The sequence below is a fragment of the Stegastes partitus genome, unplaced genomic scaffold (genome assembly GCF_000690725.1).
Source record: "Stegastes partitus isolate 25-593 unplaced genomic scaffold, Stegastes_partitus-1.0.2 Scaffold1263, whole genome shotgun sequence".
NCBI lineage: Eukaryota > Metazoa > Chordata > Actinopteri > Pomacentridae > Stegastes > Stegastes partitus.
In genome coordinates this window covers 189,565-215,144 of record NW_007578994.1, presented here as the reverse complement: position 1 = coordinate 215,144, position 25,580 = coordinate 189,565, and the positions used below count along the sequence as shown (strand labels likewise).

At 44.2% G+C, this 25,580-nt stretch overlaps 1 protein-coding gene across 1 annotated transcript in view; it reads right to left on the bottom strand.

Annotated features, from left to right (window-relative positions):
* bsna (bassoon presynaptic cytomatrix protein a) overlaps positions 1 to 25,580 on the bottom strand; it is a 164,074-nt gene that overhangs the window by 10,723 nt on the left and 127,771 nt on the right. The window contains exons 6-11 of the mRNA XM_008297957.1: positions 22,583 to 23,023; positions 13,122 to 18,485; positions 11,500 to 11,664; positions 9,676 to 9,932; positions 7,332 to 8,262; positions 756 to 3,243 (exon numbers count right to left, since the gene is read on the bottom strand). Of these exons, the coding sequence (XP_008296179.1) occupies positions 756 to 3,243; positions 7,332 to 8,262; positions 9,676 to 9,932; positions 11,500 to 11,664; positions 13,122 to 18,485; positions 22,583 to 23,023 (9,646 nt within the window). The remainder of the gene's footprint in view (positions 1 to 755; positions 3,244 to 7,331; positions 8,263 to 9,675; positions 9,933 to 11,499; positions 11,665 to 13,121; positions 18,486 to 22,582; positions 23,024 to 25,580) is intronic.

The window sequence follows — 25,580 nt, the reverse complement described above, 5'->3', positions numbered from 1 at the left end:
AAGAAAGGCAGAAAATAAAAATAATAGTTTTACATCCATGCAGTATACACTTCACCTGTCGACTTCACACAATACAAGACAATATAAACAGAATAAAACACTGCAAGACTGTCTATTGAGGCAGCTGCTTTTGTGCCTAATTTTGAAGCCAATTACTTTTTTATAAGAACTGTGTTGCCAATTCATCTTAATCTTTTTCTTTTGATATTCTTGATTTTACAAGTTGCCGGCTTAATTGTTGCAGAGAGACAATAATACGAGCTCTCTTTGAAAGATAAAGTTTAAATATAAGCCTATTGTGAGAGACCGTGTTGCAGCGTAGACAAAGATTTCATAAATCAAAACACAAATAAAAACATCAATGCCAGAGACATAATTAAAGATAAGACCCTGTGAAGAAACAAAATAATGCATCTGTGTCGTGCATAGACCTTCCAAGTGAATCAGAGTGTAGCGAGAGACGACAACGACCACGCCGAAGAACCATGCGAGTATTGAACAGACAGACGACTGGACGAACAGGCGGAAGGACGGACAGGCAGGCAGACAGACAGACAGCAGTCCACTGATAAGAGAGCTCCAAGTGGCTCTCAGGAAGAAGAACACATCAGCATGCAACAGCTATCTCTGTCTTTCTTTTTCTTTCTCTTTCTCTTTGCTAAGCCTAGCCTCTGGGTGGGTGGGGGACGTTTAGATAAACGGTGGGGGCAGTAGAAGGTAGTGAGACTGTGTGGGAATACAGCTCCCACAATTACCTTCGCTGTCTGACACAGCACAATGATAATCGTCTATAATGTATGTATCATCCGATTTGTAGACATGAGTCCGGGGAAGGTCCCTTATGTGGTCTTGAACATCTGGCAGCGAGTGGCTGGAACCGTATTGGCCGTAATAGTAATGATATCTACTGCTGCGACTGTCGTACGGGTCGGGGCCTAAGCTTGAAGACCGGCCAGAACCCATGAACCTTCCCAGGGGGCTGAGCGGGCTCTCCTCTTCAGAGTACTGCCGAGTTGGGTGGCGCCCCCTGTAGCCAGATCGGTAGGAGCGGTCGTCCCTCTCGTAGGATCGGCTGCGATACCCAGAGTAGTCCCTGGATGAAATCTTGTCCATGCCATAGCCAGTGGAGCGGGAGCGGCCGGTGGAGGTGTAGTAAATCCGATCGTCCTCCTCCACCATCATGCCGTAGTATCGACTAGCATTAGCAGTGCCACTGCCGCCCTCGTAAGTGTTCCTCTTGAAGCCATAATCCTCGATCAGCTGGCGCCCTCGAATGTGGGCGGAGGGGTAAGCCCCGACCGTTGCAGAGGAATAGGAGGCCAGGTCTGCCTCCACATCCCGAGCCTCCTCGATGGGGGAAAACTTGGAGATTTTCTGCTCCATGCTCCCCAGCTTCCGGTGCTTGCTGCGCTTGGAGGACATGACAGCAGGTGCCAGAAGGCTTCTGGCGGATGACGAAGGTTTCTGTACCCCGGAGCGGATGCTGCCATGTTTGTAGTCGTAGTCATAGAAATAGGGGGATCCCCCACCCATGCTAGCGCTCACGCTGCTGCTGCTGCCCCCTAGAGGTCCGTGCCTGTAGCTGCTCTTACCCCTGCCGTGGTGGTCGTATAGCTCTTCCTGCATCGCTGCTTCCTCCTCGGGTGCCCTGCCGTAAGGGGAGCTGCCAGTTCCCCCGCGCGTCGTGCTGCCAGTGGTGCCGCTGTGGCCGTGGATGTCGCCCGGGTAACGCCCATGATGCATCATGTCCCCTGTCGTCGTGCCCAGCCCGTCTTTTGCCGTCAGCTCGCTCACGTCGTCGATCATCATGTAGTTCCTGGGAATGTTTTGCTCTAAGCCAGGAGCCCCATACATCCCATCTGCTGTGCTGTAGGTGGAGGGACTGTCTACAGAGTGCCCGTAGGCGTTGGAAACTGTGGAAGTGTACTGTCCGTAAGAGCTGGCTGTGGTGGTGGTGTAGCCATAAGTATTTGCAGTGGTTGTAGTGTACTGGCCATATGAACTAGCTGAGGTTGAAGTGTACTGGCCGTAAGTGCTGGGGGGCATTGCAGAGTACCCACCGTAGCTGCTGGACACTGGTGCTGAGCCATAGGGCCCATAGGAGCTTGCCATGGTTGTTGTTCCAGTGTACTGACCATAGGAGGGGGCTGCACTGGAGTAGGTAGCATCCTGGGCCGTGGTGGTGACAACAACTGTGGGGTTGCTGATCGTCTCATAGTTGGTGGGCATTTTGTGCTCCAGATCAGCTAGAGAGGTCTGCCTGGGTCTTCCTGGATGAACTGTCAGGATATCAGCTTGGGGCTGCCCAGGGTATGGGGTGGTCTGGCTGGGGTAGGAGGACACAGCGCTGGGATAAGGTGAGCTGTGGGTGGGGTATGGGGGCTGACCGGGTGGTGCAGGCCCAAAGCCTGTATGCCCTGGCTGAGGCTGAGGTGCAGCTGGTATCCCCATGTCTGTCTGGGGGTATGGGGGCTGAGCCTGGGGGTAGGTGTGGGAAGGATAGGAGGTCTGAGACTGGTAGGAAGGTCCAGGAGGGGGGGCATGGCTCTGAAGGGGAGTGGGCTGTGGCAGTGCCTGTGACTGTGACACTGTTGGGTAGGGAGGCTGGTTGAATGTTGAAGACTGGTATGGCACACTCGATTGAGATGGTGCTGGCGGTTGGCTCTGGGGGTACTGACAGGAGAGGAAGGATGAGGTGGGTGGGTACTGGGCTGCTGTGTTGAGGTCACTGGTGAACTGGCTGAGCGGGGCAGTGCTTGGTCTAGTCGTTAGTAGCCCATTAGTCTCATGTGATGCAGCTGCTGCTGCTAAACGAAGGTTATTCAATTCACTATCAGACATATAGTCCCTAGTGTCCCCCATACACCTCAGATAGGCAATATCCCTTCTCTCCCTCTCCTTCACCAGCGTCTCTTTCCTCTGGTGGATCCCCAGCTCTAGATATCTCAGTTTAGCGTCGATCTCTTTCTCTTCCTCCTCCAGTTCGGCTTGCTGCTTTCTCAGCTTGGTCGACTCTTGCTCCACGGCCTTCAGCTCGTGGGTGAGGTCTTTGAGGAGGCTGGCTTTAGCAGCCAGGCCAGACCTGGAGCTGGGCTTGAGGCTGGGCACGGAGGGCAGGTAGACCTGTTGGAGGGCGGGTGTCATCATGGGCAGGTGGGCTGATGCGGCGGTCTCCTCTGGAGGAGGACTGGGCAGGGTTCGCTTGACCTTGCGGAGCAGCGAGCTCTGCTGTAGGGCGGCCAGCTGGAGAGAGATACAGAGAGGGAGGAAAGGATGGGAGAGTGGGAGAATATGGAGGGCAAAGAAGCATGGAGGAGGGGATTGGAGGGGTAAAACAAAAGAATGAAGGAGTGTGGAGGGCAAACAATGGGACACAAATGGAGAGAAAGTTAGGTGAGACAACAATGAAAAAAGGGTAGGGCGAAGAAAGATGTGGCAGAAGAAGGGATTTGTGGAATGAAAATGTGAGATGGACCAGGATCATAAGAACCAAAGGACACAGATGAATAAGGACGGGTTTAAAGATGGTGAAGTTCAAACACAGGGAATGCAGAATAAGAATGAGGAAGACAGAGAGGGTAAGGAAGAGAGTAGAGCAGAGAACAGGTAAGAAGAAAGACGGGGTAGAAAAGAAAGGACAGATGGTTCAGGGAACGTTATGGACACGTTAGGGAGATGATGTGCAGATGAGTAGAACAGGGGGAAGAGGAGGGAGGGAAACTCAAAAAGAGAAAAAAAGGTCAAGGAACAGAAGAAACAAGGAAAGGACGCAACAACAGGGACATACGAGGGAGACAAAGGAGACACGTATAGACGAAGAGACAAAGACAACAGGAAACAAGAGTGGAGTTTGTGTTAGAAGACATACAAGAAACATTCAAATTAGTTTAGTTGTGATGTTTATCTTCTAGCTGCTAACACCTTAAACCCTTTGAGGAACTGTTTTACTGAGTTGTTGCTTTGAGGGTTTACTTACATTTAAAGTTTAGAGACTTGTTTTGTAGAACAGTGGGGCATTTTAAAGCTGTGTTCACCGCATTGTAATGGTTGGCGTCAAACTGAATGATGTCGTGACAAAAGAACATTGATGCATCATGTGATGATTGATCTTCAGGATGGTTTAGGAGGTTTGGACATGAATGTAAACCTATTTTTCCACTATAAACCCCAATAAATACATAAACAAGAAATGTCTGTAACTTGATTATTCTTTCGATGGAACTAATAAGACACTACATATTACAAGCGGGCTGCTTTTTCTCCTTTTTCCGATGAGTCATTGTTTTCCTGAAGCTAATCGATGTCTTGAATGACCGTCAGGATGAACGTGGGTTCATCTTTGTGTGCAAATAATCAATCTCCTCTTTTTTACCCATCGAACACGTTGGCTGCATTTTCAATTTGTAAATAGATCGCAGTGTGTCGTGTGTTGTTTATCATGTCAATCTGTGTGGAGGTGGCAACAGAAAAAGAAATCCCCTCAGGGATTAATCACATAATCTTAGCATGTGGGTGGAGAACATACACTCCATTTAATAGCTCAAAAGGGTTCGAGTGAAGGATGTATATATTACAAAGGGGTTATTCATCACAGCGTTAACATAATAACTACTATGACTCAATATTGATGCGGGAGGTGGACTGATTCTGCTGAAAACAAATAAAAAATTCATCCTGTCACTTCACAGGCACGTTCAAAGCAGCTTGCATTGTTTCTTTTATGTTGCTGAATGCTGCAGACGTTTGGGAGTGATATGACGCAACCGCAGAAGTGGATTAGTCGTGAATAATTGAAGGATATTTTTAATTGGGTGACTCAAATCCAAAGCATGTTACATCTTATAGCACGGCTTGCATAAGCTTTATTAGCTAAATGGATCAAGTATTTTTGAACATGAACCTGCATAATAGTCCTGTGCTTCCTGCCATCAGTCAGCATTTGGCAACACAGAGTTAACCCTCTGAATGAAAGGCAGAGTTTCTTTCAAAAATATCGGAAATATCGCAATTGATCAGAGCCAGAAGCTGCAAAAACAGAAGAAATCATTGGATTTAAAATTTTCTGATAGTCCTTGAACATTTTATTTGTGGTTTAATTGACTAATTTACCAAATCTAAGCTTAAAATCAGTCTCATTTAAAAATTTTCCAAAAATTGCAAAAGCCAAATTTGGTAAAAAAGTTCTTTGCTTCTGAGCTCAACTGTGAAGACATGAGTAACTAAGCTGCAACAAACATTCACTTGACAAAAATTGTTGAACTTTTTGGTGAAACTGGGCTGAACTGCAGGCTGTGTACACTGAGAGCACATGGAATATATAAGTTGTAGATTATCTTTTGTATGTAGAGCAAACTTTTTTTTTTTCAGTATTGAGGGCTGTGGGCACTTTAAAATGGTTTAAATGTTAATTTCAGTTGTTTTTTTTGTAAAATAAATGAAATAGAATTTTAGTTTTGCCTATTTTGATGATTGATGACATCATACTGTGTTTTATTATTTTATATTATTATATTATACTGTGTAAAGTACATTTTTGAGTTCTCTCTCTTTCTGGTCATGGTTGTTCTGCCTCCATAAGGGTGCAGGATTTTATACTGCAGTGACAAATAAGGCGAATAAAAATGTATCAGGAGCAACAAAAACACACCTAACTGCTTAGAGTTAAGAAAGATAATTCCAAATATTGTATTCAGCCCACCTTCATAATATTTATAATACCAAAATCACAGAAATCTGATTTGTATCTTCATAAATCTCATAAATCAAGTTACAGTTATTAGTTATTGCATTCAGTGACTTTGTAGGAAAGCTGCTGACTCCTTTCTTCACTGGATTTGTCAAATAAAAGCCCACAACACCTCAGCTCAATACTGGAGTCCATTTTTGCTTTACATGGCAGCAACTGTTTTACAGGAGTACGAGTCGCTCTTTTACAAATTGGGATTAAACGTAATAAAGTCTCTAAGTATGTAGAAAACAAAAGAAGTACAGTGTCTGAAAATCCATGACAAAAGGAATTAGTTATCACAACGTTCACATAAAGCATTCATGACACGAAACGAAAACAGGCGTGATGTTAAACGAAAGCAATGGTTGTGACTGAAGTTACACTGAAGCCGTTCAGTGTTAATGATGTGGCAGGTTTTTACTCCAGTGAACAACATAAATGTGAGTCAAACTATTGTCTAGAGCAAAGCTACAGCGTGAATCTTGACTGGGATAATATAATATAATATAATATAATATAATATAATATAATATAATATAATATAATATCAGCGTGTAGAGTTGTGACGGTGACCTTTTAGTTCATATTTCCAAACTGTACAGAATTTGGGTTTAAATCATAGAAAACGTATCACTGGGTCATCTGAAATTGATGCACTTCATTTAAAACTAAGCATTAAGGCCTCAAGGCTGTTTGAGCCTTTTATTGCAGCTATAATTCACCTCACTTTCTCATTTTAACTGCTGTATCTATAAGCACCACCTATCCAATGCTTTTTCATTTGTCTTTTACACTGAAGATAGATTATAGCAGCAATTCTTGTCCTGTAATTCAATAATATGTGTAATGTGCTGTTTTTTGTACACACATGTTGCTTTTCAGCAAAAAATGAAGCAAAATTTGAACTTATTTTTTAAATTAAAATAAAATTGCCAATTCGTCAGAGCCAGAAACTTTATAAACACAAAGAATTGTTGATCTAAAATTTTCCGACAGTCATTGAATGTTTTAACATAAGATAAAACTTTTTAAATCCAAAGGAAATTCTTGTGCCAGATATTGCTCAGAAAAAAAACCTAAATGAAAATAACATGTTGTGTGATGTGTGGTTCCATCAGTAAAATGAATCAAATTTAAACCTAAAATTGTGATACGTCATCAAAATCCTTTTACTTTATGTCTTATTTATAAAAAAAAAGAATTAAATTTTTTTATTAAAAAGCCAAAAAATTACAACCAAATTGGTTAAAAACTAAGAATGATCTGCTCCTGAGTGCAACTGTGAAACTATTAGGAACTAAGCTGTAACCAACAGTCACCTGAAGAAAATTCAGGGACTTTTTTGGCGAAAATGAGCTGAACTGCAGGCTGTGTTTACACAAAGCAGACAGGAGATAAGTATAGACACAAGTTTAAAAAATAAATAAATAAATAAAAAAAATGCAGCATGTCTGTGATTCTGGTGAAACTGGGCTGAACTAAAATACATGTTGCATTTTGTTTTCATGATGTTACCCATAAAATTTTCTTCTCATCTATACTGAGATTAAATAAGACTCAAATGTATGTTTAGCATACGTCAGCATGGTCTGAGTGACTTTACCTGGCTCTGGAGCGCTTGCTGTTGGTACAGGGTAAGCCTGGCCTTGGTGTGCTCGTCGGTGGTGGGGCTAAGGGGTTTGGGGTCTGACATGGACCTCTGGGTGCTCTTGATGGGTCGGGGTACAGACGGGTGTCGCTGGGGAGACTCAGCCGTGTAGGACTTCTGCTGTGGCGTGACATGGGCCTTGTTGAGCCTTTCGCTTGACAGTGAGGTCTCCAGCAGGCGGTGAGGGGAAACCGGCGAAACGGGAGAGTACAGGACTTGTGGAGACTTGGGGGTCTGCTGCTGCCGGATGATGCTGGAGATGGATTCGTTGTGGAGGTGGTTGTGAGGCTGGTAGTTGATGTCGAGTGGGTCGGGGCGACGTCGCTCAAACTTGGCTGCATTTGCTGCAATGTGCTGCTGCTGGCGCTGCTGGGTCAGAAGGTCGACAGAACTGGACTGTTGCGTCCCAGTGCTGGTGGAGGAAGAATATGGACTGATTGTGGTTGGCACGCTGAGCTGGGGGGCTACAACACCCTGTGACTGGGCTTCTGGGTCGGTCTGGCATGCTAGGGATTGCCCTTTTTGGGTTCGCTCCGGTCCAGAGATGTAGTGCACAATCTCCACTTTATTAGGGTCTGGTACCGTCACGTGGATCGCTGGGGAGACTCTTCCAAGGTGCTCAACTTCCGTCTGGCAGGACATTTCCCTGATGGTCTGGATGGCAATACTGGAGGAAACCATCTTGGAGGTGTCAGTTTTGGCGTCTGTGGTTGCGGTTGTGGCGGCGCTGCTGCCGCCGGCTGCACTGGACTCAGAGTGTCGGGAGAAACGGGAACGTCGGCGGCGGACGGGATGCTCTGTCTCAGCCTTGTCCTCGTCGTCATCCGTCTGGACGGAGCAGTCGACGCTGCGGCCACGCCTCCTGGTGCGATGACGCATCATGTACCTGGTGATGGATAGAACAGAAGAAGGAAAACATCTATACTGTGCCAAATAGAGAGTGTTGGTAGATGGTCTGCATTTATATAGCACTTTTATCCAAAGTGCTTTACAATGTGTTTCCCATTCATCCATTCACACATTCATACACCAATGGCGACAGAGCTGCCATGCAAGGTGCTTCCTGCCATTGGGAGTGGGAGTGTCTTGCCCAAGGACACTTCGACTGTGGAGGGGCAGGGCATCGAGCCACCAACCTTGCAATTGGAGGACAACCCGTTCTACCACCTGTTGGAAATACATGGCAACTATAGGGAACCTCTTTAAGTTTTTAGCAAAATTTGGTGAAACTTCTGATACATGGTTATTGTTCTGATATACGAGAATTGTCTCTTGGTACCTCAGAATATGCAGAACATAATGACTCTAAGCTTACGAGGTCTGTTCTGTTAACAGCTCAACGTTTATTCTTCAAAAATGTTGGTACAAACACTTCAAATCATGCAAAAACTCTTCAACAGACTCTTTCGTAGATAACAGTTGTGCTTTACAAGTATATAGTATCTGTAAAACTTTAAATATCAAGAACTTTCTGAGATACTACAAAAAAAAACAAAACACACACAAACTGCCCATTGAATCTACTTTCAGCACGTTTATTAATGCATCAAAATGTGAGACTATGTTTGAATGACAAAACCAAGGGAACACTGAAAGATAAAAGCCTGAAATTTTCACAGAATAAAAATATCATAATGAAAAATAATAGTGAAAATTTCAGTCGAGAATCCATGTCTCATTCTGGGTCGCAAATATTGTGAGAGAATTTGTCTAAATCAGCTTGAAAATTAGCCATATGCGTTGTCGTAGTCCCCCCTTTTCTTCAGCTTCTGATCTGGTGTCAACATTCAAAGTAAAAGATGACATACACTTGGTTTTATGTGGACAGTTATATAAGTTATATATATATATTATGGTCGAAAATGGGAGTCGCACCCCTTGTTTCTGGGCTAGACCGAGAACCTTTTGGAGTACCCTCGTACATTGACTGCATTGATATAGACCGTTGATGTTTTAGTGTTGTGGAGGATTAAAAGATCTCCAGATTCAGAGAAGCTATCAACGACACAAAATGTGAACACAAACATTCAGAATCCTCAGTCTGCATGAGCTGTATTTTTATATATAAGATCTTGTTGTCGTATTCTGCTTTCCTTTTAAACTGTGATGTCTTTATTCTGCTTGTAATTGTTCATAAATTATTCATAAAGTCCACATCTCAGCTCGTGTCTTGTTTTTTTTTCTAAATTACAGAAACATGTGAAGTAAGTACGAGGACTATCAGGGTACTCTTGCCTCATAAACACAGTCCTTCCTACGTTTATACCTCCACCTATCTGTTCACACACTCTGGCGTTACCTCTCCTCTCCGTCCTCGTCGTCGGTCTGCACACAGCTGTCCACGATCCTGCGGGGGGAGCCGTAGAACACCACGCCGTCGCCGTCCAAGCTGTCCCTGCTCAGCCTGGTCATGGAGCTGTGCTTCCTCATGTTGGTCCTGGTCTCCATCACCTCCTCCTGGCTCCTCAGGCACATCTCCGACGAGGAGTTGGGGAGCGACCGAGAGCCCATCTGGGAGTCTGCGTAGGGGTGCAGGGGCTGTCCATTCATATCCAGCTGGAGAGAATAAAAAGGATTTGTAGTTGCCACATTTTGGCACATTGAGAAGTCTACAGAAGGACTGCCTGAATAGTTAAATAACACAAAATGATGTAGGTTAATACAATCAACTATTAATTCATGCTAGATCATGTAGCGCTGTTTGAATTTTTTGTTAAAGGTCAGTGTAACAAGAGCTTTCAGTTGTCTCTAGCTACCTCAGTATATGCAGATACAATGACTTGGAGCTTATAAAGTCTGTTCTGTTACTAGCTAAACATATAATGTGTAGAAATCATTGTAAAAACAACTCAAATCATGCAAATATATGTAATATATTTTGTAAATATATGTATATATTCTTATTTGTCTTTTAATACTTCTACTTTGGACCACGGGAGTTGTCTGTAACTTCGTTGGACTTTGTGTATAATGACAATAATTCTATTCCACTCTATTCAAAAATTATTTTACAGGTTTAACTGTTTTTAAAGATACCAGTCGTGCTTTACAAAATGTAGAAACAGGGTCATTCCATCTCAAATTATCAGGGTCTTCTGTGCAGCTATGGCTGATTTGCTTGCAACTTTCTTTTTTCCCGATATATATGCTTTCCAAGATATCTAAAATAACAACAACAACAACAACAACAAAACTGTTGGTCAACCCACTTTGAAATCAGAAGTTGTGTTTTGAACGATAACATCTCAGGAACTATGAAATATAAAAAGCTGAAATGTCACTTAATAAAATACATGATGAGAAATAACTGAAAGGTTCAGGCTTTTATCTTTGATAGTTCCTCAGATATTGTCGTTTCAATCGGCGAAAAAACATGCTGATGGTGGGCAGTTTTTAAAAGAAATTTCACCTCGGAAAGTATTTGATATATGAAACTACAATTTTAAAAGTATCGTTATATATACCCATAGTGTATGATAAAAAATAAAGAAAATCAGGTGAATCAAATGGTCGAGCAGGAACAAATTGTATGTTTAAGATGAAATACCCCAACAAGGTAAACAGTAAACAACACGCCAAAATTATATTCGTAACCCAGCCAGAATATTTTTGTTCTAAAAACGTTCTGCAAAGTTCTAGTAATGTTTTCAGTGGGAAGTTTTCTTCTGGCTCCCAGAATGTTCTTCTTTAGGACAGGATGAAGTTCTGTAAAGATGCTCTAAAGATGTTTTTAAACATTTTCCAAATTTTGCATTAAGAATGTTCTTCTTTTGTTATCCTGTTTTATATGTCAACATTCTCAACAGCAACATTCCTAAAACAGCCTCAGTTTTTCAGACATTAGTAGAACTTGTAGGTAATAATAGGAGTTTCCTCTGTTTGCATGTAGAGTTTATACTATACGTCCATAGATGTATGTTTTCTAAATGTTTCTTGCGCCAAAAAGGGCAGGACTCCTAATTTTGTTGTATGCAGAGCTTACAGTGACAATAAGGGCTGTTTGGAGTCTGGTGTTTTCTGATTCTAATAGATTTCCTTTTCGAAGTCCTCAAAATTACTCCTAGAGGGTGTCACAGAACTTCCAAGCCATCCATCAGCGTTCTTTACTCTCCTTTACCTGCACTCCATGAGTTGCAGCAGCTGTTTTCTGTCTCTTCTGTTCTTCAAGCTGCTGCTGGAGCTGATGCTGTAGGGACTGGATCTGGTCTAACTGGGACTTCTGCTGGGCCAGCTGCTCCCGCTGGAGGACCAGTTGCTTCTCACGTTCATGCTGCTGCTGCTGCAGAACCTACAAAAAAAAGTTTGTTGTTCCAAAAGGGGTATGGGGCGGCGCACGTGTGGGCAAAACACACACATATGGGGACACACACATACAGAAGATTCAACAGAGGTGGATGGAGGAGAGAGGAAATGGGTGGACAGGAGGAGAAATGAGGAAACAAGAAAATAAAGGGTGGATAAAAAGACAAGATTAAAAAGAATTTGAGAAACAGAGCAGAAGGTTGTTGACTTTTGGACGTCTGGTTCTATTCAGGATGATCACATTTTCAAAAATGCAAACCAAATTGCAAGATTCCTGAAACTGAACGTGGCATGGGGTAAATTTTTTAGCTGATGGATTAGTTTTGAAAATGGTTCCAAGTTAGTCAAACTTGTATACATTGCAAAAACCAAGAATGGAGGAGCAACATAAATGAAGTGCAGCATGTATTGGTAATTGCTGTTACCAGTCATGTAATGCTCATAAGAACGTATCTAACGCATTCTCTTTGTTTGCTAAAAATGACAGGGTGGTGCAAATAAGGAGTTAGGGTTTTTGCTTATACTGCAGGTTATGAGATGCATATTAAACATTCCATTTCTAGTTCATTCTCATCAAGGAAGGCTTCCACACCTGTTTAACAGAGTTAACTTGAAAGATTTTCAACTGCTTGTTCTATTAAAAAAGAAGAAAATTTTCACGTTAGCCCGTCGGTTAACTTTTAAAACATCTTCACAAAGTTATAGGAGCTGAGAGAAGCAATATATTCAAATGTGCACTTGCATTTGATTGTTAAGTGTCAACAACTTAACTGAATTCATTTTTCTTTTGTATATAAATGAGACCAACAAATGGAACATGAAACCACTTTCCGAACCTTTTTTTTCTGAATATAAATCAGACCAACAAATGAAACATGGAAGAAACAACTTTACAAACAAAATCTGAGCATCATCATTTTCTAACACACATACATACAACATACAGGCATGTTCATGCACACGTCATATACAGGAAATGTCCAGTAAAAAACATAGCATGCAATCTAAAGACTGGTACTATTCAAACTTAGGCTGGATGCAAACATTTCTTTGAACCAAAGAGTAGTCAGTCATTACAATAACAGAAAGCTAACACCATCTACTATGAGCACATTTAATGGTCTCATCTGTCAAAACTTTCCAGTGAAATTGTCAGTTATTTGCATGTACTTTTTAGAAGAATTAATGGGCATGCATTGAAAAACATGCATATACTATAAACAGATTTTTTTTTTTTTAGCATTTTGGGAGGAATAATGCAACACGGAACAAAAGCAGTTTAAATAAAATAGAATAATATTATCTCAACAAAATATACCACAAACAACACCACCACAGAAAAAACAAACAAACTGATATTCAATGCAAAATCAACAACCACAAAACATCAAACAAGACGCCAACTATCAAATTTTCCATTCCACCACCTGTTTGTCCCTCTACCTGTTCCTTGATGGTCTGCAGCTCCTGCAACTCTCTCTGCACCAGTATCTGCTCCTTCTCCCTGTGGAGCTTCAGCTCAATCCTTTCTCGTTCCAGCTCCTCTTGCAGACGGAACTGCCGGAGTTTTTCGAGCTCCACGCGCTCCCTCTCCATCTGCAGGAGCTGCTCCTGTTGTCGGTGCAGCCTCTCTGCCTCGGTTTCACCCTCTTTGTGTATGGCACCGGGTGGAGGGAAGGGAGGTAGACCACCTGCAATGGGTAGGCCGCCTGCGGGGGCAGATGGGCCTCCAGGAGGTTGGGTGAAGCCATGGGTGTGTGCAGGACCTGAGGGTGGGTAGGCATGAGCTGCAGGAGGAGGCTGTCGTGACTGCTGACCGGTTGTTACTTGTTTCTGTTGTTGGCTCAGGTGCGCTTGGGACAGGTTTATAGGCTGTTGCTGGGGGTCAGTTGGTATGACAAGTGTTCCATGTGCTGGGGTGACCTCTGCTGATGAGGAGGTCACTGTGGCACCTTTGCCAAGGTAAACTGGTTCATCCTGGGCTGTTGAGCTAGCAGTCGTCATGGAAACAGACACTGGAGCCCCTACTGGTGCGGAAGTTGTTGCAGCAGCAGCAGTAGTGGCAGTGGTTGATGTTGTCTGGAGAAGACCTGGTGTTGGGTAACGGACTGGAGTTTGTCCAGCTAGGGGCATTCTAGGGCTCATTGGCAGTCTACTAAGACTGGACAGGGGCACTGGTGTCATGTTAGCAGAGGGGTATGGCCTGTAGACTCCCCTCAGTATTGGGCGAAGGACAGAAGCAGGCTGGGTTGTGATGGGAAGAGTTGAAGCGATAGGTGTCTGAATGGTGGAGTAGATCATCCCATCAGAGGACCTGATAGCAGCAGGGTACATGGCTCTCAGACTTGCCTGTCTGGCATTGATAAGGTTGGTCAGTGCTTGACTGTGAGAGATTGGTTTCCCATCTAGTCCAAAGAGAAGGTTTTGTCTCATGCCAAGACCTGCTGCAAGTCTGGCAGCCCCTGGTCCAGTTCCTCTCCCTAAGCTGCCAAACTGCATCAAGTCTGGGTTGCTTCCATAACGATCCATGGAATTGAGTGCTGCACACATGCGGCTGATCTCCCTTGCAGTTGTAGCACTGTACTGAGCTAAGTTAGCTTCTTGGAAGCTAGCAATGTCACGAGCAGAATAGCCATAATCTGAACTGATGTTAGACAAGGAATTATATCTTCTTATAGGCAGTGTTTGGGCAGTAATGTCTCCTCCATGACGTAAGTCTGTATAGGAACCATACTGCATCCCCATATATCCTCCATAACCCTGTTTCATAGCAGTTAAATCCATAGCAAGTTCTCCTGATGCTTGGAGATGAGGTTCCAATTTTGAATGGTAGGACTGTAGGCCAGCGTCAGCAAGGTTTGTATCAGACATTGAAGGTTGTAGCCTACCAGGAAAAGGTAGCGTGTAAGCCTTGCGTTCATCCATTGGATACTCATGATACCTTCCAGGTTGTCTTTCTTGATCAGACTCATAGCTGAGAGGTGGGGCAGATGGAGGCCTTATGCCCTCTTTCTCAGGACCACCAACACAGCTTCCACCGAATGGAAGTCGATAAACAACATCACAGCAAGCTGGTTGGTTGTCAGGTTTAATTTGCCCTCCTGTCAGATCCACAGCATCCTGACCTTCTTCTACCTTCACTAGCTGAGTCACTGCCCTGGCCATCTCTGGGCCGCCATCCATTTGTACCACCATACTATGTGGTGATTTACCTCCTGGCATCATACCAGGGGGACTGGGTTTCCCTTTCAGTTCAACAGGACCAGTGCCATACAGCTCAGGGTTAATAACTGGTGACACAGCACTGACGACAGCTGAGGCAGTGCTAGTCTGGCTAACAAGCAAGTCTTTTTTCATTATAGGTGGGATCTGGCTAGTGAGGCCATACCTGGCCAAAGCAGACACTTGTTGTTGCTGATGTTGCAGCTGATGGTGCTGCTGTAGCTGTTGTTCAAGGAGCTCTTGCTGTTTCTGAAGCTTCTCTTGTTGTTTTTGTAACTCTCTCTGTTGGATACTGAGGTCTTCCAGTTTGGCATCAATTTTCGGTATTGATGGGTCAGTTGGGGGTGAAATTGGTTTGTTCTGGGAAAGACACACTGCCGAGCCCATGCCCTGGCCCAGATCCACTCGGTTTTGATGGGGATCTCCATACACTGTCGGCTGTTTAGGTTGGGTCATAAACATAGAAGCAGCCACAGTGACACTCACAGTGGTTGGTGTGGTGGTCTCCTGGGTGTTCAAGTTCATAATCAGTGGCTGTACAATCGTTGAATGTCTGCTACCTTCGGATCCACCATGGTATTTCCTGCTTTCTGTGGCTAAGGAAGTGAGATCCATTCCCTGGTCAGTCATGATAATAGGAGCAGCTTTGGTGGCTGTTCTTAGGTCCACAACACTTCCCCCTTGGATCATATGGCCCTGTTCTACTCTTGAAGTACCCGGGACTGTAGATATTCTACAGAGGGAGATATTATCCATTGACATGGACCCTCTGGTATACATGCTTCCTGTGGTTACCATACTCGTTCCCACATTTACCTTCTCCACTCTCTGTGTTCGATAAAAGCTGCGTGTAGGCGACTGTTGGTAAGGTGGCGTGTCTGGAGGGCTGTTACATGGTGAGTAGCTTTCAAATGTTGATTGGCGACTAAATCGGGTAGGTGAAGAGAGCGGAGAAGTAGCAGTGTTGACTGTCATTGGCCTAGCGGGGCTTGAAGGTGGAGAGTATGGGGCATCCTGGGAAGACTGCTGCCGATAGAGCCTTGGGGAAACTGATCGATGTGCCGTTTGGGTTCCCTGAGCCATGACTGGGGATGTAGGCCCAGAGCCAGCTGAGTCCATTCGTAGTGCTGAACTGAAAGTCTGCGTGGAGAACTCAGCTGTAGCTCTTCTGGAAGGGGAACGGGTGGGACTCTGCGGTGGCGGTGATGGAGAAAGAGGAGGGCTAGTGCTCCTGTAATAGGTAGTATATTTGGGAGAACGTGGCTCAATAATTCTCTCAGTAGAAGATGTTGAACTGTCTCGCACTTGGACTCCCCTGGTCTCCCCGACCCTTCTTGTGATCACCTCTCTTTGACTGTAGGCCTGGGTAATCTCTGCAATCTTGCTGCACACACTTGAGACTGTAGCTGAGGATGTGGCGGGACTTCCTGAGTGTCTGCGACATATATCAGACTGAGTAGTAGTCATAGTGTGGCTTGTACCAGTCTGAGAAATTGTCACTGCATCCCTGGCATAAACTCCATAAGCTGCGATAGTGGTGGCAGCCACTGTTGGGGTTATTCCATTCTTTCCTGCTTGGGTTTTGATCCTGTCTTTGTGCCCATCCTTTGCTGAGAAGTGCTGGGTAACTCTGACGTCAGGGATCCGTCCTCCAGTCTCAGCAAAGGAGACGGGAGCAGAAATCTGCGTTGGGCTGGTCCCTGGAGTCAGGAGAGCATTGCTTTGCTCCAACAGCTTAGCAAAGGCTGAGCCTGTGTCTAATAGCTGTTTGTCTGGGTAAGAGCTCTCAATCTCAATCTCTACTTGCTCATCTGTGGCTTGCTGCATCTTGGTGATGTTTTGAGATGTCTGTCGGATCTCCTCGTAAATATCCGTTTCCGTCTCTACTGCCTCATTGTCATATCCAGCTTGATCTTGTTCATATTCATAGTCATCATCGTAGCTTTGTCCATTGATGTCTTCCTCGTAGTACTGCCCATGCCTTCCATGTGGCTGTTGCTGCTGCTGCTGTTTCTGTTGTTTCTGGAGCATCTCTGCCTTCCTCATCATCTCCTCATACACCTCTTCAGCACTCTTTAGTGGTTTGGAGGTTGAAGACGGTGCTGTGGTGGTTGTTGTAGTTGATGATTTCTCTATTGGGGAGTAGAGAGACATAAAGGTAGGCAGGTTGTACTCACTTCCTGACTTGTAGAGTTTGGACTCATACCCTTCAGCCTCCGAGTCCAGACTTTGAGGGGAATATTCAGAAGCAGAGGAACGATGGAGCTCTTCCATTTCTGCTGCCTGTCTCAGCTCTTCTGTTGGAGAAGCATCCTCAATTGGAGAGAGATTGCTTGGTGGTGTCTTGGACCTTTCCCTGCGCCTCTGAGCCCTCAGTTCCTCCTTATCTCTCTTGGTTTTTCGTGCTGTACTTCTTATTCTCTGTTGTTCTACCTCTCTCATCTTCTCCTGCTCTCTGAGAAGTTCCTCCTCTTCCCTTAGTTCGTCCTCCTCTGAAGAGTCTTCTATGGTAGGAAGCAGAGGGCCATGGGACCGGTGCCGTGCTTTCCTCTGCTGCTTGGCCTCTTCCAGCCTTTGCCTCCTGCTGGGACTGCTGTCACTGTCTTCCTCCATTGATGAGATGGAAGTGGGAGACTGACCCGAACCATACGAGGAGGAAGTTGGCGGCAGAGTCGAGGAGTAGTCACCTCGTGAACGTTCCTCTGGAGAACCCGTCAGGCTCTCCATCTCTAACTCTGGCTCCCGATCAAGGCTCAAGTCATTTTCATTGCCCAGCTCCATGTCTCGGCTGTAGCTGTTGGTGTTGTTGAGCTCAATGGTTTTGAAGCGCCTCAGGCCTCCTTGTGACGCCATCACATCTTCCTCGCCCTCCTCCACCGAACCTTTATAAACATCCGTGGAGCTCTTGGTTTCCTCCTCAAAACTGCTAGAGTGGTGCTGAAGGCGTCTCTTTTCTTTACCTGAGTCAGAGATGATGTGCTTGTGGTGGCTTTTCTTGGGTTTCTGGTAGCCATATCCTTCGTCTTCCTCATCTTCATCTTCCTCCATCTCCTCCTCTTCCTCGTTGTCTTCGTCAGCACTCATCTCCATTATTTGTCTCCTCATGAACTCCTCGTCAGTCATCTCCGTGGGCTCGGCATCCTTCTTTTTCTTTTCCTTCTTGTCCTCCTTCGCTTCCTTCCGTTTACCCTCCCAGTCTCCTCCATCCTCTTCTTCCTCCAGTATGTCCTCGAGCTCCTCGTCGGAGTCGTATGCGTCCGGCGGGATCGACAGGGAACGAGGACGCTGCTTCCCTCTGTCATCCAAGTCTCTGTCCCTGTGCTTCCTCCCCCTTCTGTCTGGCTTCTCCTCGGAGAGGCTCTTCTCCAGCAGTGGCCTCATGGAGCTTTCCAGCTTGGTGATTTCAGAGGGGCTCGGCGGGGAACCCCGACCGCAGATTCCTCTCTCGCTCAGCTTCATCTCCTCCTCTTGGATTAGGCCTGTTATTTCACTGTGGGAGCTGGAGATGCCATCAGAGGAGTATCCGGTGTCACTGAGGCTCTGGGGGCTGCGCGACAAGTCGTGGGTGCTGTTGTTTTTCGTATCCTGAAGAGAGAGGAAGAGAGAAATGAGAAAATGCATTAAATTTGGAGAAGCTAGGGTGTTAAATTTAAGTCATAATTAATGCATAATCTGAGATTGCGTTGATGTTGCATAACCATATCGATAGGCATACAATTTAAGCCCACATAACTTCGGATCCTGGTTTTAAATGACTTCTTTCAGCTTTTAATATGTATCTAAGAAAAAGGTTCAAAAAAGAAAAAATAACATAAACATGAAAGCTTGTTCAAAAAACTAGACCTAACAGCAGTCCTCAGCTTTTAATACAAAGTTAGTTGTAAATATAGCTTTGGACAACATTCTGAACTTAGTATTTCAACAAGAGTTAAAGAAATAACACTGAAAACTCTCTCAAACACTACCTCTAAAAATAACTTGGTGAATACAAGTAACAGAGGCTTTTGTCTTAGTTCAGTCCAATGGTTTTTTGGGACATTCACACACATTTGGTGATTTAATAGGTTTTTAATGCGGTTTGATTAATGTGACCTAGCCATTATTTTTGGACCATTAACTACCCAATAATGAAGTTCTCTCTCTCTATATATATATATACTTCATTTTGAACAAGAATTCACTAAAGTAGGGCTCGGAAAGTTTGGCGGTGCACAAAAACAATTTTTTGTTACGTGAGCATGAAATTGTGCTAAATTGATTAATTATTATGGAATTCACAGAGTAGCAGAGTCTGAACTTGAACGTGTGAAACAGACAGCGAAACACTGCTCAGTAACATCGTCTAAACTCTAAAAATCGCATTTCTAAAATTGGATTTGATGAGACTTAACGTTTAAAGTGGGCTAAAATTGGATGCTTATAATGATCTCATAAGACGTTGCTAACTTGCAAGCGCAAAAAATTGACAACACTGAATTCACAGTGAACATATAAGAGAAAAGCTTCGAGGTCCTTCAACAGCACAGCAGAAATTTAACATGTAATTCATGAACAAAAGGTAAAGGTTTGCCCTTCCTATTTCCAAAACTGAATAAATGACATGACATTTGAGGTCAGCTAACAGCTACAAAATCCTAAAGAAATACTGTGATTTTGTTATAATAGATCTACAATTCAAATACGGTATAAAAATAAAGCATTACGCAAGCACAAAACTGATCTGAAAAAATAAAGAAACTAAAAAAAAAAACTGAAATAATAATAATAATAATAACAACTGGCAGCATTAAGCATCAACAAATGCAGTCATCATAATGAAATTTAGTTCTTCGGTTTCAGTGTTTTGAGCCATTGATGGAAAGAGGTTAGTCAAAGTGTGTTTTTTAGTATTGAAAAGAATGTTATTGTTTTTGTTTGTTTGTTTTGTTTTGTTTCATGAGCTTAAATTGGAATTTGGAAAATTAGTGTGACTGGAACATAAAAACTACTCAAAACTCATTCATCAATGGCTCCACGTCAGGTGTCTGGTAGTAACATGCCAAATCATAATCTCAAAGAGACTAACCTGGTTAATGAAAGGGGGAGATGGAGGAAAGAATACAAAATAGAGAGAAATTATGGAAATCTTTCTCTAGAAAAACCCTCTTACGATGCTTCCAACACTTCAGAGACTCAACTGTGAGCTCTCTGTACTTAAAGCCCTCAGCAGCTTCCCCAAAGAACGAGGACGGCCTGCACTGCCTTTGAAAAGGCCCGAAGCTGCGCTACTTTTAGCTAAGGGCTCGGAGGTTTATCATATTCATGGCAAGCCAATCTTTATGCGGCGCTACTTCAACTTGTTCTGTCCTCTGTCTTTCTCTTTCTCTCTCCCCAAGGTAATCCACGGATGCCTCGCTGCCACTCGCAGCCTCAGCACACAGCGAGGAGGGAATCAGTGACATGCAAACGGACGTCCAACACTTAAGGAGAAACTATTTGGTTCAACTCACGGTTCTAAATGTCACCGTCAACTGTGCAATAGTTATTGTTTCATGTAAAATAGCCAACTTTGGGGGCGCCCCGATAGCTCACCTAATTAAGCAGGCAACCCATAAACAGGGCCTTGATTTCCCCGACACAGTGGTCGTGGGTTTGACTCCCACTCATGACCCTTTGCTGCAGGTCTCTCCCCATTCGTCTCCCCCTTTTCCTGTCTATCTCTACTGCTCTAAATAAAGGCAAAAGCCCAAAAAATATATTTAAAATAATAATAATAATCAACTTTGTCACATGTAAATTATGCCGGACTGTGATCATAAATCAGGATACAAGTGAAGAGTTCCTTTGCAAAAACAGATAACTCCATTTTTGTCCATTTTCAGAAAACTTTTTTTTTTGTGGTTTGCTTAAGATAATATCAATCAAACTGAAGTTGAGTGGATTTGACTCAGTAGAATGACGTGACAGAAACAGAGATAACTTAAGTTGGACTGATATTGTCTCAGGTGGACGATGGAGAAGTGGGTTTTCTGAAGGTTTGTGAAGACGGAGTTCTCTTTTCTTGCAAGTATAGTGCACAAATTTTTATACAGAGAGACTATTTATATATGAAATTCACGGGATAAATAAGCTGTAAATAAGGAGTTAAGGAATACGAAAGTCAGGAAGTATAAAGTTTAGACAAAGTAAATCAAGAGAACTGATAGTTTTTTTTTTTGAGAAGCTTCTTTAAGCAAAGTTTGGCACAAATGCGACATGTAAGGTAAAATAATATACATTTAGAAATGACCTCCTAAACGTATATTATTAAAGCTCAGATCATCGGATTGTCAAGACGGAGGTCGAGATACAAGGAGGGCTCGATGCTTGAAGGGTTTGTTGTTAATGTTTATTGTTTATAGTTGTTATAATAACTAGTGTATTGTTAGAACACGACGCATCGCTGGATTTCACGCCTTTGACCGGTGCGCTTGTGCCGTCAGTTGACATCAAAGGTAAGTGGTCCTAAATCCGACAGGTATCTGATCTTTTGCCTTGTGACTTCTCTCTAAAAGGCCAGGTCACACTTATCCGACCTACACGTCATTGATACACGACAAACTAGGGCTGGTTCCAATAGCACTTTGTGGTCTCTGGATATTCAGGAATGTCAGAATATTCGGTGCGGTCGGGGAACACTTTCACCCCGGGGCAGCGCTCCGATGGGCTGGAAGTGTCCAGAACACACATAAAATGTAATGTCAGAGTCGGAATCCAATTCTGTCGGTATGTTAAGGCTGTTTTTAATGGGTTCTGTTCGTTTTTCCTTAAAACCTGTCGGATAGCAAGGTTTAGGATTATCGAGTCACGACTGTAACGGACACGGATTGGTGGAGCTGTGACAACTAGAAAACAGCGTATGGCTACACAGGCAGAACACTGGCTATTGTGTTATCATCATATCAAGCCAGACACAGGTACACGTCTCTACATCTGACTTCAAATTTGCACAAAGCAACATGTCGCAGCATATTACTACCAAGCTCAGCATTAACAGTTGTTGTAGTTTCTGGAGGGTGTGGGCCAGGCTGTAGCGTAGGGTATGTAAACATGGCACCAAGCACAGAAGCATGGACGTGAATGACACGGCTGCACAGGTTGCTGCATGTCAACTAGCATAAATACACAACTGTTAAACCCACATATTTAAGTTACCTGCTCCTAGCAACTGCAGCTTCTGTGCAAACTACTAATGACACGAAATGCATGGATCGTTAGCGACTCTCTACTGCTGCTGCGTCTCCAAGTAAAAAAAATGTCCAAACACAATGTCAGGCTGAATGAATGGAGTGAAATGAGATAGCATGGCAGTCTGATTATCAAGCTAAACAGCACAAAAGGCTTCAAAATCCACATTTAGACTAGACCACGCTTCTGTAGTTCATTTAGCGTGTTAGGCTTGATGGGAAAAGCTGTTTAAGTGAAGCAGGACCAAGCTGAAGCAGCGTTATTTAAGTTAACCTGCGTACATACACAGGCTTGTATGTTACACTATGGTTTCCACAGAATGTTCACCGTAAATTAGCCAGATTTTCTTCTCTTCATTGCATTTCTGCATTATCTGTCTGTTGCACGTTTCATGAATTGTATGAAATTGTGCTTATTTTCCATAGTTTAACATACAGAGAAGCACACTGGACTTCACGTGAATGAATCAGACTTACGTCGTAGTGCCTGGACTTCTTGATTTCCTTGATCGGTGTGATCTGCTCTCCCTTCTTCTGGGAGGGTTTGGTCTCTTTGGCAGTTTGGTTCTCCGGCTCGATCTTGGGCTTGTCCTCTGTGGGTTTTGGCTGTTTCTCTGTGGTCGGCGCCGGCGTCGTAGTCTTGGTGTCGGTCGGTTGTTTGGCAGCCGTCGGCGCGAACGGTCCGCCGCTGCCGGGTGTCGGCTGCTGTTTCTGTGTCTGCGGCTGGGTCTGCTTGGGCCCCTGCTGAGTGGCGGGCTTGTGGAGAGGGCTCTGCTGACTGGTGGGGGTCTGGTGACGAGGCGAGCCCATTGGCTGGTGCTTGGGAGACGGGTGAGGAACAGGAAGCGGAGGTTCGTCGAGGCCGCCTCCAGACATCAGCCGCTGGGTCTGGCAGTTTAGACATAACCACTCTTTTTTCTGAAAAACAGAGACAAGACAAAAAACAAAGTCAGTTGATGACAGTTAGCCAGCTCTCCATAATCGGTTGGTAGTGTTTTGTTCTTGGATGTTCCAACAAGACAATGACGTGGTGGTAAAGAAATGGTTAGATCAGGCTAAAATGAAGGTTTTAGACTGATGTCCCTAAAGTCCTGACTTAAATCCCATCAAGAACCTGTGGACTGTGATGAAGAAACAAGTCTGAACTGGGGTCACAAAGCAGGTTCAACAAACCCTGAGTCTAATCCTGAACTCTGAGTTGATCTACTGTGAGATAGGAACTACTCCGAGGGATTTGAGTTAGTTTAATCAACTGGGAGTAGTTTCACCAGGAGTTAAGCGCGTGCACCACAACCATAAAAAGCCAGCACCAATGGAGCCCCAATTTGATGAGTCACCATGGCAACGGGGAAGCAGAGGGATGCGGTTTTCACCCACTAGAATTGGAAATCTTGATGCGCTCATACGGCGAGTTTGAACATGTTTTTAAAAAGAAGTGCAACATCGCTGCATTTGCAAAACAGACGCTGTACGGGGAGAACATGCAAACTCCATGCAGAAAGATCCTGGATGTCCTCACTGGGACGTGAACCGACGACCTTCTAGCTGTGAGGCAACAATGCTAGCCACCGCTCCAACTTGCATCCCACAATAAATGTATGAATAACCAAAATACACAGTTGCTTTCTGTGACAAAGACGCATTTGTTTCAATGATTCCATCACAGAAAACTAAGACTTATAGGAGTTCTTGGAAACCCTTCAGGGAAACTGCTGTTCACTTGTGTGTTTAACAGTTTGCAGCATCAGCAGCAAACAGTAAAGACTGAGGCTCTGGGCGGCTCTCAGGTCTCTGCATGTGTGTGTGATGCTACTTCACCCTGCACTCCAAGAATCACAATAAAATAATGACGTGCTCTCATTCAGCTCCTCGGGTTAAATCAGATCGGCGGCTTAAGAGGCTGATTAATATTCTCCACGTTCGCTGCGTCCATTCCACTCAAATAGGAGGCTGCTGCCGCGGCGGCGACAACAACAACGCAAAACGTGCGCGTCCTGGTGCACGCGCCGGAAATCTCATTTCCAGACAGAGCTGTCAGAGCTGCGGCAGGCCTAAGCTAAGCTGATGCACATTTCTAGGAGTCTGTCTGACAGCTACACCCTGCTTTCATCACATCAGGACTCCACACCACTGTGAGACTTAGCGGCAAAAAAAATAAAGTTTGTTCCGACAAGCAGCCCGAACGATGTGCTGAAAGTTTCAAAGCAACAATATAAAGAAACACTTGTTCTAAATCAATGTGCTGAATTTCTTTTTAAAAAATTGCATCATCTGCAGACACTCAAATTTAATTAAATCTGAATTATCTTTTTTGTTTTTGGCCGTTTGGTGAACAAGCTGATGTGTGTGTTTGTACATTCAGCCAATACGGCACCATTATTATTCATTTGCTGTCACGTCTTTGGTCATTTGGTCCAATTTTCTCTCCCTCTTAGCTCATACTTCTGTCACAAGCAACTCCAGAGGGAAATATCTCTTTAGCTGCTAAGGGGAGGTTCCAGTGTTGTGTTGCCTGAGTGCTTCGTTCACCAGCTACTTGCTAAACTGTCTGCCTCATGGTTTTTTAGAGCTTTCACGTGAAAACTGCGACTCAGAACAATAAACATCGAAACCTGAAACGCTGAAACTCTGCTGCAGTGTGTCAGATTACTGTCAGATCGTCTTCAGAGCCCCACGTTCAATTTCGAAAAGTCGCTTTAGAGTTTAAATGCACTAATAATGTCTGGTGTTTGGTTTTGTTCTTGTGTTTGTAACGGTTTCTCTTCATCACCTGCCACCTCCACCATCTGTTAATTCAGTCTGCATCCAGCTCACAGTGTTGGGGCCTGAAGAGCAGCTGTATTACTCACGTCATGAATAATTAACGAATGCATCCCCCCTCCTCTTATCTATCAGCTCTATTCTCTTCCACCGGCTCCTCAAATCCTCTCACAAAACTCACCAAACATCCTCCTAATGCAGCTCCCCTCTCCTGCTCATCCTGTAGCTGCTTTACCTCGCCGCCTTTTTAGAGTTTATCGCTGATTAGGAGTCACGCAAAAGACCCCTCAGAGTCCACAATGACTCGTAGGGGACGTTCTAACCAAATACAAGACCAATAAAGGTGAAGTTTGTAGGATTCAGGGGGTTTTATGAGCAGAAATGTAATGTAGGATCGTGTTAATCACGTGTAACTACAAATGTTTGTCAGCTCACTACGAGCCCTCGACGTTCTCTTAAGAGCAAATCAGCTGCTTCTCCGTCAACTCCAAAAGCTCCACAGAGGCTCGTTTTTAAAGTGAAACTGCAGCCGCCGTAGGTTCTGTAAGCTTGTTAAAGGAGACCACCAGATGCTATGAAGTAAATTCACATATTTATGGTCATCGTGAGCGACTCGTCGCAATAAACAGGAGCTGCTAATTGAAAAAATAGTCAAATCGTGGAGCAGAAAGAAGCTAAAGAGAGACACAGGGAGCTGGATTGTCTCTATTAACTA